Source organism: Epargyreus clarus, unplaced genomic scaffold (assembly GCF_041222505.1).
Source record: "Epargyreus clarus isolate Ecla_fem2 unplaced genomic scaffold, WU_Ecla_fem_2.2 ptg000015l, whole genome shotgun sequence".
Taxonomy (NCBI): domain Eukaryota; kingdom Metazoa; phylum Arthropoda; class Insecta; order Lepidoptera; family Hesperiidae; genus Epargyreus; species Epargyreus clarus.
Window position 1 is genome coordinate 12,577,102 of NW_027332223.1, and position 11,472 is coordinate 12,588,573.

The 11,472-nt window shown below is 33.7% G+C and overlaps 1 protein-coding gene across 2 annotated transcripts in view; it reads right to left on the reverse strand.

The window, feature by feature from the left end:
- The window catches only part of LOC140748298 (ras-related and estrogen-regulated growth inhibitor-like protein), a 28,510-nt gene extending 17,548 nt beyond the window's left edge, over positions 1 to 10,962 (reverse strand). The window contains exon 1 of one of the 2 annotated variants that reach the window (XM_073081099.1): positions 10,746 to 10,962. Coding sequence is in view for 1 of the 2 variants with exons in the window: in XM_073081098.1 (XP_072937199.1) it covers positions 4,162 to 4,172 (11 nt within the window). In the remaining variant the exon portion in view is untranslated. Of the gene's footprint in view, positions 1 to 4,161; positions 4,332 to 10,745 lie in introns of those variants that run through there. The other variant, XM_073081098.1, reaches the window with a different exon arrangement.
- Between the last annotated feature and the right edge of the window lie 510 nt (positions 10,963 to 11,472).

Sequence of the window (11,472 nt, forward strand, 5' to 3'; positions counted from 1 at the left end):
GGCTGGCCAATATTGTATCTTTTGTATCCTTTGTATTGTTTGTACGAGTTTCTTTGCAACTCTTCCTTGAGCCGACATTATAAGGCGAATACACATGTAGCTGTAATCTGAGGCCACAACGTAAAGAAAAAAAAATATAAGCACAGTTTACACTTATAGACTTTGAGCGCTTGTTAGATTTTAATACAGTAAATAAGGTAACTATTTATCCGAAATTCCGCTTTTTCCTGAAATTATCTAGCAATTTGGATATATATGTCAGCGTAGTATTTGCATATTTTTGTACACCACTTAAAATTGTTAGGTATAATACAAAGATTTATTCGAGAGTCTGTATATTTTTTGTCTAAGTGATTTTTATATTTTTGAGACAGAAATATCACGTTTCGTATTTTTTTTAATAAACGACTAATAAATGTGGGTATGGGTAACAAATCTATCATCTGACCACGTGGTACGTACCGGTGCCTCCTGAGTGTTTTGGCAACGTGCGACGATTTGCGAATTCGCGTGTTGCACCACGCGGCCAGTGTCGTTTTCAATAGCAATAAATTTGGCGGAAAATGTCACGCTTTATTTACGTTTGGCGCCAAATAAAAATAGGATCGGTCCAGTCGAACCTGAACGCTGCCAAAAAATGTTTCCGCTGCGTATCTGTACTTAAATTATTTTAAGATAAACGTAAAAACTGTGTTTCAAGGTTCAATAATTTCTAAGCGAAACAACAAAATGGTAATAAACAAGAAAATTTAAATTTTAAATTTAAACCAATCCAGCATCATCTTTTTCTATTAGGATAAACGCTTTTTTACGTATCTTCAAACGAAAAAAAGTAAATCAAAATAAACTGCGAAATATAAACTGAACACATACTGTATTCATCTGTTTACGATGCCACAGATAAGGGAATAAAATGCGTGAAATATTTTATCTATTAACATAATATTTGCAGATTGCAAACATTTCCTTCCGTAAATAAAGATAAGCAACAAAACTGACATAAGCACGGTGTGTTTGGAATGTCTCTCAACTTTCTAACAAGACACGGCACGCGCCGGCCACTTCTATTTTCAGCCCTCTCGAGCCATACTACACATGCACGACAATCCTTAGAAATATTTGTTGAGTACTTTCTTCGCGATGTACCGGGAAAGTTATTTATTCAACTGTTATGCGCTGTTAGTTTTCTATATTTTATTAAACGTATAAGCTATGTTTGTATAATGTTGTCCAGTGATCAAAATTTACTACAAGCAAAACATGAATTTCCAAAGAAAAAAGTTAATACTTAAAATCGTCAATAGTCACCAAAGAAAAGAAAAGAAGCTGACAAATGAGGCGCCATGACATAGGGCTTTTCAAAAAAGGCACAAAAAAGCTCTCCTCAAAAGTCCGCGACGTGTACTTATTGATAATTGCAAATGTCCGAAGACGATGATGTCGCTAGGTTTTAAATATATAAAAAGGGTTATGTCATTTATATAAACAAGTAATTATGCAAGAAAATGTGCTTATGGTGATATATATATACGCAATTAACCGCAGACCATAATCAACACAATCTGTTACAGACACAACTCACGCCTACACAAGAGCCCGATAAACACTGGTGACTAAAATGGAAAACAAAACTAAAATGGAAAACCATTACGCAAAAACGGTTTGATTTTCCAAAGTTATTTGAACTTACTATTCTGCAATGACGTGATCAAATTGTGACGAATTATTTTGCATTAAGTATGTAAGTACCTACCAAAGAAATTCGTTTGAAGATGAAAAACGACATTCCACCAACATTTTTTGAATAATTATTCTCGCTGAAATGAAAGTCTTATATTTTCTAAGTTCATACAGAAAGATTAATCCAAAGGTGGGTAGAGGTAAGATAAGTAGGTGTCTGTTACATAAGTGAAACATTGTTGGGTTAGTGTGGGTGTTAATGATTCCCTAAACTCTACATCTGTGGGCGGAGTACAAACATTAAAATGGCAAGTGTAATGACATGCAAATGCAATCAGGTAGAGCTCATCTAGTTTGTAGATCTTTTATTTATTCTATTAAATTCATTATGACACACCTCCGCCTCATTTGCCTCATTTCTGCCTCATAACAGCAGTGTTAAATACTGCTGTGTTCTGGTTTGAAGGGTGTGGTAAGGTAGACATACTTTTCCGAGACGTTCCAGCTTAATCATCAGGGGTAGCGGCGCATCTGTGGCCGACCTCAGGTAGGAATATCTTATCCTATATGGGGTTGATTACAGATGTCCATAGGCGGCAGTAACCACTTACCAAGTGGACTGTATGCTGTATTTGTCACCAATTCGTTACCGTTCCACTGCTGGGGTCGTCATCTCTCAGTAAGAGGTTTAGTCGATAGTCTGTCCTGTTAATTCACAACTTTGAGATTTTTTAAAGAACTCTCAAGATTTTATATTTTATCAGGATTTTCCTTTGCCGCCTTAGCAAATGATTATTAATTATTAATGGTGTATACTCATTTATTATTTAGTTTTTGTTTGCAAAAATAGCGTTTCTATGACGACAATACGACATGATAAGTAGGTAGGTATATGCTAAAAAAGTTCAAAACTCTATATTTCTCGTTACTTGCTGCCCTATGTAAAATAAGTTATTACATAAACTGTTCGTATAGTCAATAGTTTGATTTCATTAAGAATTATCAAATTTTGTTTGAGTGGAAAAACATATGAACTCTACATTACCGTCAGGTTTCTTGCTAATAGATAAATTTAACATTTTTAAATTAAAATAGACAAGTAAATATTAATCCTCTTTCATAATATGTCTATGACGAAGCACCCTTGAGTCAACAAGTGATAATATTTTACAAACATAATTCCTAGTTAACAGTATACTTACCGAAGTTAATTTTACGTAATGGAAGATTACTCGTGTTTATTAATGGAGTCCTTGGGCGAAATTCCCTGAATTAATTGTTCAATTCCCATGCCATCAAGGCTGTGGAGACCTTGAAGTATTAAACAGTCAATGACAATGATTCAAGGCTAATTATTTTGTTTGTTATTGTTATTTTATATTACAAAATTAGCAGACGGACAGAATCTAGTGGTAAGTGGCAAATTGCGGCCCACGGACATACGAGTATGAATAACCGTAGATAGGATTAGTGTACTATCTGAGCTCGGCTTTGCGTTGCTACTCTTTAGGACTTGGTTGAAAAGCCTCGGATAAGTATGTCTTCCTTACCACACCTTTCAAACCTGATCACATCCGTGCTTAACACTGCTGTTATTAGGTAGAAAAAGGTGTGGCGGTGGTTAAACACCTCAAAAAGGTGTAGCGATGATGCGACATAGTAACAATACAGATTGAATTTTTATTTATTGATTGCTAGCGATTTATTGTAGGCATATTCCGCGTAAGCCGTATGTAGGTTAAAACATTGTTACCGATGTTATAAAAGAGTATTTATAACCGAATAGTCGCACTCATTACTGGTGTTCTGGAATTTAGCTTTGAACGTGAGAACAACTGTTTAGGATTTGTAATTGGTTACTGTTAGGAATTACAAAGAAAGAAATATAAATGTTTGAATACTGTACTCATAGTAGAATTATAATGGATTGCTTGTTCAGGTTCAATTCAGCATCAGAAAGATATGTAAATGATGAGTATATTTATGTTATTAGCGTAAATGCATTTTGACACAGTTTTATCAATTACATAAGCAAAAATATACTAACATAGTTCATAAAAATATCAAGTTTAACCTTTAACTTGTAAGTGTAAAATTAAAATTAAATTTATAACATTTCAAAAATTCTGAACACTGATTTTGAATTGCGAGGTTAACAGAATCGTAGAGCCTGGTCGTTGAGCCCAAGGCTATGTAAAGTTCAAATCGACGTGTCAATTTTAAGATAAAATGTATTTGTATTTTCAATCCGTTTACACTGCCAACGAAGATAGAAATCGAAAAATGTCGAAAAGCAAGGACAACACCCTCCCGCCCACACAGCGAATACGTAAATAAAAATCACAACAACATTCACTTACATACAATATATGCACTACAAAATCATATTAACTCAAAAGTTTAAAAAGCGCACTACTGATCAAACCACTACTCTTACACATTATCAACGTAGTTAAAATACGTAAATAACATCTCACGCACAATTTATTCATTGTTATTAAGCATTTTAAACACTAGGAACGAACACTGCTTCCGATCTGCATATAGTGGAACTTCGAACATGTTGCGTCATAATTCAAATCAAATCTCCATTACACATAAATCACGGTCCTTAATGCACTCGACTGTTCGATACCTGTCAGGTCTCGACTATCAATTGCGTGACCCCCGCCCCATTTTGTAGCTGCCTAGGCTCTGCGCAGTACCGGGCGGCAGCGCCTGCGTTTTACACTACTTCCTGTTGCAACGTTCAATGTCATGGGCAAATCGACATCGATTATGTTATGCCTAGATACAGTGATTACGGTCGTGATACATCGTGGTTCTAGCGAGTTTGCGCGCTAACGGTATTTTGTGTGGAAATCACAAGGATGGCAATGTGTTTTAGTGCCTAGAAGAGCATTTTATCTCCCATATTATGCGTATATACATATTTAAGGTGTCTAAATTTTTGTCGAAATAATCCTAACTTTAGCCGTTCGAAAAGCTCTCGCTCTAAACGTATTTTATGTAGACATTTCTTGAATTATAAGAATAATAAGGTACTTCAATGCTCAGAAAAGTTTTTAATCTACAAAATTATGCTCATATGTTTAAGGTGTGTATATTTCCGTCAAAATAAACTTAATTTTAGCTGTGCGAAAAGATCTCGCTCTAAGCTATTTAATTTAGACAGTTCTTGAATTATAAGAGTAGTTAGGTACAGTACATTAATGCTCATAAAAGCTTCTAATCTTCAAAATGACGCTTATATGTTTAAGGTGTGTTTTCGTCGAAATAACCCTTATTTAAAGCTATTTTATGTAGAGTTACAGGTGTAAGGCACTTCAACGCCCAAAAAAGCTTTTAACCTCGCAAATTATGCACATATTTAAGTATGTGCGTAATTTCTGTAACAACTGTAAAAACTGTAATTATATCTATTTCAATACATCCGTTACTCGATAAATAATAACAAAAGCGTACATCTGTGAAGCGATATGTATTGACAACATACGTTAACACGACACTTGGCTTGTATCCTCACACCTGTCTTGTACTTCAATTTTAATTTGGACGTACAATTTGTTTAAATTATTACCTACTTTCAAATGACTGACCCTGTGGCATACTTGACCCAATATCTTATCCATGTAATTTACGTGTTTAATCTTACGAAACTTGTACACTGAAAGAAGGTTCAATGTTACCGTGGCCGCCTATTTTTAAATTAGTCTTAAATTATAGGTAAATGTAAACACGGTGAGAACCAACACGACGTGACATGGCAGGTTTAACAAACCGTTCAATGTTTTGTTGTTAGTTTTAAAACGGTGGAATATGTATTTTTTATTTAAAACTAGATACATTATTTCCACTGGGGAGTACACCGCCACACCTTTTTCTAGTGTGATCATGTTTTATCTTTTTGGTAAAAAGGTATGGATGCTGATAGACTTATTAGTCCAACTGGAGATCATATTAGTCTTCGGAAGTAGCAGCCCATTTGTGATCGGTTTCAGGTTCCACTGTTCTGTTGTGCAGTTAACAGACATCCACGGGCCGCTACTCCTTACCACCAAGCGGACTATATGTTATTTACTACTTCTTATAAAATGCGAAAAATATTGCAAAGGTCATGTAGCGCTTTTATTCGACCGAAAAAAAACAAATCGATACAGGTGGTTTATGGTGATCTTGACCGAGTTATCCTAACAAAACGATTTAACCCAGTTATGAAAGATGCATAATGTTTTGGCCGACACATGTAAGGTTAACTCGTGTGTAAAATTAGGCTAATGAGGATTGTCACGTGTATTATGTTGGGTACGAAGAGAATATTATTATGTGTCCCGTGAAATCCTTCGCCTAAACAACGAAAATAATTAATTTCGGGTCCTACAATTGGAACAAGGTTTGTCTCTTAAATTGTTCGACAATTTCTTTTATAGCACATACAATGTATTATTTTTTAGCATGCAAAATTATATAATCCTTGCAATAATATGAATCTTCGGATTTTCGGAATAATTGGTTAGTCAGCGTTACTACATTAATTATGATATGTGCAGTAACAAATATTATCCATAATTATATATTTTTATACAGAGAAACAAATTATAAAAAGGTCTGTTAACTTTTAAAGCATTTATTAGGCAAGTTGTTTCTGACATATATATATTGTTTGCTGTATACTTAATAAATTGTTCATAAATTCGCTGCTAACAGTATATACATGGATCTTTACTAATAATTAATGATCATACAGAATTGTCTCCGAAATGCAGAAAATATCTTGGAAATGTGTCTTAGCATTCATCTTAGAAATGACCTGATGCTTCACTGAATAATTTGTTTTGCGATGAAACACCTCCCACACGTGCACAATATTGTTAATATATTTTAATAAACTATTAATTGCGTATAAGTCATCACGATAGCGCTGTAGGGAATATGTTTACGTGGGAAATTGATTGAAAATTTCCCATCGGCGTGGGAATATTTCCGTCGTAAATCATTAAAGCTATTGCGAGTTACGAGTATATAATAAAATGTACTGCATATACAGCGTCGCGGTATTACTACTTGACGAAGGTTAAACTCGAAAAACATGTTTTGAGTTACTTTGATCCTGTGCGAAATAACCGATATGGTCCTGTTTACAATTTACGAGCCTTTCATTAAAGCTTTGATCAATGGTAAGGTCAAAATTAGTTACGCGTCGTAACAAACAAGAAGAGGTAAATAATATTTGTTTTTTTAGGCTTTTGTTTTTGTTTAAGCCAGCGATGCATTGGCGATTCTGGTGTTGCAAATGTTCATAAGCGACAATGACTACTTTTCCCTCTGCTTCATCATTTAGATATAACAAACTATTTAAGTTTTTGTTTATGACATCGTGATAAATACAACGAGCATTAATACGCCAAAAATCTTACTTACTCGAGACATTACTCTGGCCAACATTAGGATCATCAGATCACCTCCATAAAAATATTTTATTGCATTGTTACCATAGATTAGTAAAGACACTTCGCCGCCTTGAAATTGAATGAAGCCACAAACGGGTTACTTTAGTAAGTTATTTTTTTGAGTCCTTGACAAATAACATTTTTAGAGAAAATTTACGAATAAATAACTAATTTACGTAATAATTACGTAATTTACGTAATAAATAAATAATTATTTCAAATATTTTAGGGACATTTTAGCACGGAGTCGTGGCAAAACTTTTTACGCAACTATTTCAATTCTCAAAATTGGGTACATTTTCTTGTTAGGAGTGAGTAATCTTTACTAATCTATGATTGTTACTGAAATATTATTCCTAAGATCAATCATTTTAGGGGGAAGTAGTTAAGATTTAGTTCCGCGATTGCACCCACATACTCACGAGTTAATGAAAACTGTGTAATGAGATTAATTGGTCGAAAACAGGGATGTGTGTTTTACAAAAATGTAGAATGATGAGTGATCGGATTTAGAAGTTAAAAATAGCCCGGATGAAGTGCAAATATTTTTTTGGTGGATCGATGGATGCAAGTAGGTTATGACAGATCGATGTGCTGTCAGAAAGTTTAGTCACCCCTTGTCCTTCACACAGTTAGTGCAACGACGTACAAAGCGGTATAAAAATCGTTATTTTTGAGTCAGCAATTTATACTCTGTAATATAAACGAGTAATTTTCATGTTGTTAATCCCTTGTCCTGTTGCTGGGCATGAATCTCCTTTTAGAGTGAGATGAGAGGGGTCTAGGCCAAAGTCTATACGGATGTGTAATTAGGTTCTTTTGCGAAATTTGTACGTTAAAGCGTGGAAATTATTTTCTAATATTTATTTACTAATAGTTACGAACTTTTGCGAATATCACTGTCAAAACATTTCTTTAAAAAATCCTAAAGAGCTGTTAAAATACTTTTATTAAACCTAAGTTGTTTCTAACGCATTATTTATAATTGATATAAATTTTATACTATTTATATTAAAATATTTCGCATTGTTTTAAAAAGATTCAACGTACCTAAATGAACGTTGCAAATAATAGAGATTTTACAGTCAACCTCTGTACCAGTAAATTAAACTTTGAACCTGATGGCCATTCCTATAGATATACATCCAGTGGTGTTTTCATAAAATCCTTTACGTAACTTACCAATTAAAAGTTGAATACTTTCGGCGGCATTGTTTTGCTTGGCTCGGCGACAGTTACGAGATCGCGTTCGGAAACTTTGAGCAGATAATGAATGTTTATAAAAGTCGCCTCGATTCCCAAATTTTCCAGAGCCATCGGGTTATGGAAAATAACCAGATTTCGTTATACGTTGTATAATAAAGGGTTTATGCGTAAGCGTGACTATTTTATTCATACTGCATGATGTATATAACATCTGTATCGTATTTGCGAAAATAATGGCGTGGATAAGTTTTAGAATTAACAGTAGCTGAGCGCTTGCCAAGTTTTGTTTTAACACGATCAATACAAATTTCAGTGTTTTTCAAAGTGGCAGGTCTTTATTCGCAGTTTAGTTAGTAATTATTGTGTTATATTACGTTAGAATATCATCAATGCCATCATGAAACAATCAATGGGCATTGGTCATGGTTTATTTCTTAGGGCGAATGAAAATAATTTAGACAATAGATAATCATGCTGACCAGCATTTTTGCTATGTTTGCTTTTGCTGTTAAAATGCAAGATTTTTAAACGCATGTCGATATAACTTCATTAATTATAAGATGACAATATTCGTATACCCAATTTTCGAATGTGAGGGATCGAAATGCGTATTAATAATCATCCTCATTTTACGTTTTTACGCATTTTAACATTTCTCATATTTATAGTCATAGATTAGTAAAGATACTTCGCCGCCTTGAAATTGAAAAGCCACAAACAGCTTATTATCGTAAGTTCTTTTTTTGAATTCTTGACAAATAAAAACATTTTTAGAGAAAATTTACGAATAAATAACTAATACTGCGTAATTTACATAATAAATAAATAATTATTTCAAATATTTTAGGGATATTTTAGCACGGAGAGGTGACAAAACTTTTTTACGCAACTATTTCAATTCTCAAAACTGGGTACATTTTCTTGTTCGAGTGAGTAATCTTTACTAATCTATGTTCATAGTATTGTATTTAAAAATACCTTTCACTCAAATTGATGGTTTAACATAAAACACAGCCAAAATTAAGTAGCCGTTAATGTAATAAACACACTGTCTTGTACAATAAACTCAACGAGCTAAAATGTTGAATCAACTTCGTGTCGGTAATAAATCCTTAAAGCTTCGATTAAACGCGTCTATTTATTTTGGTGTCTCGGGTACTTGCATGAAGAGATTAGGTTTACAGTGTCTGAGGTGTTTAACAATGAGTTCGGTTGGTGTTCGAAATTCGAACATAATATATTTTTTTCTATTGATAAATCTTGTCAACGCAACCTATAAATACTATGAATATGTTTGAAATAATTGTTGATCTCCTCCATTGTTATGTTGTCCTGGTACCTGAGTACAAATTTATGGTGTCAATCTTGTCTGTCGGTTGTAAAAAAACACTCCAAACGAGGTATGAAAAAACAAGAAACTTATCAACTTACAAAAAAAAAAAAAAACGTATTAAAAACAAAAGAAAAAAATGGTAATAAACTGTTCTGTCTTTGCCATTTTAGTTATTTACATTTACATAAACTAAATCTTATTAGTGATTGTGTTTCTTACTGAAACGGATCTGTGTTTAATAATCATATAAATAAATTTACGATTGTACGTGTTATGTAAGTTAACTTGTTTTCGTTTAAGGTTTATGAAGACAGGCACCAATTAAATATCCAACTTTATAATGCATGCTGTATTTATATACATAAGGACTGCATGCATTTATTATACAATAACGTGAAGAAAATACGTGAAACATTCATTGGAATGTGTAAATAATTCCATATGGTACAGTTACTTAATCCGTAGCGTTAGGTCGAAGTAAACGTTGTTATTAAAAGCTAGTCCGAAACTGATTTTGCGATCGTAAACACCAAAAACGTAACAAAGTAAAAATATGTTATGAAACTTAAGTGGCACAAACATTTACATTTGTGTAACATAGGCAACATATGCTGCAATATGTTATTTAAAAGACACGTGTTTTCATTTAAAAATTGTTTACATTCATAACGATAAAGATTCTAAATAAATAAAATACACGGAGTTTCATAATTCATAATAATATTAATTTGTTAAATTTGTCAACGACTATTTAAGAGCACTATTTATCCCTCAGAACATCAAACAAATCCTAGTAATTGTACTTTTCTTACCTCTAATTCAAAGAAATAATTAATCATTATCTAATCGTATTCATTTATTCTCAAAAATATACGAACATACTCGTACACAAAGCTATTGGAAAATTGTATTAACTCAATTATGATGTAATGGAAAAAGCATCTTTATTTTTCGATAATCAACCCTTTAAAGCGAACAAAATCATTATCTATGATAAAGGGAATTTTCCGCCCATATAATGTAAATGGATGTTCAGTGATAATTCAGTAACAAAAACATTATGAATGAAAACTCACCTGATATGAAGAGCCGAATGGCGACCCGGGTACAGCCACAGGTCGACTGCACGCCGGCGCGAGAGGTTAGGACAGGTATAACAACACACAAGATAATCCTTGGAAAACACTAAGCTTTTAGTCCTTTAAAATGTCTCTTAAACCAACTAAGAATTTGAGAAAATATTAAATGTTTGTATCGTTCACAGCGAGCGACGTGGCGCTGGATGAAGCGTGTACGAACGACTGGGCGGCGCGCAGTCATGTAACCCTATATATACGTGCTAGCTAGAACACCCGCCCGCCCCGCGCACATTTTTACACACAAAAATATCGGTGGAATCTGGAGCCTAATTTTCCCTGTCACTACCTTCTTCGACACAATGAGAGCGTTGATCTCCGCATTCTGCATCCAGCGACAGCTGACCAGATTCTTTCAATCTGAATGTCAGATGACCGACTTTTCATAATCCGCACTCGCGAGCTTTCAGCTTCCAAATATGGTGTGCCAAGGATTGAGATTTTGAGGTGATGTTAATTATGCATCCTTTGACTGATATTTTTGTTTCGAATTAATTTGTAGTGTTCGAGTGCGCTAGTACATCTGGAGATTCACAAGATTTGCAATAATAAGTCAGTGCAAGAATAAAATTTATAGTTAGCAATAAAAAACACTAATTTTTACATGTATTTCGCAGTTGTTAACTGTTTCTGTTGACTGAAAGAACGTTTATTTTCTACAGACTTA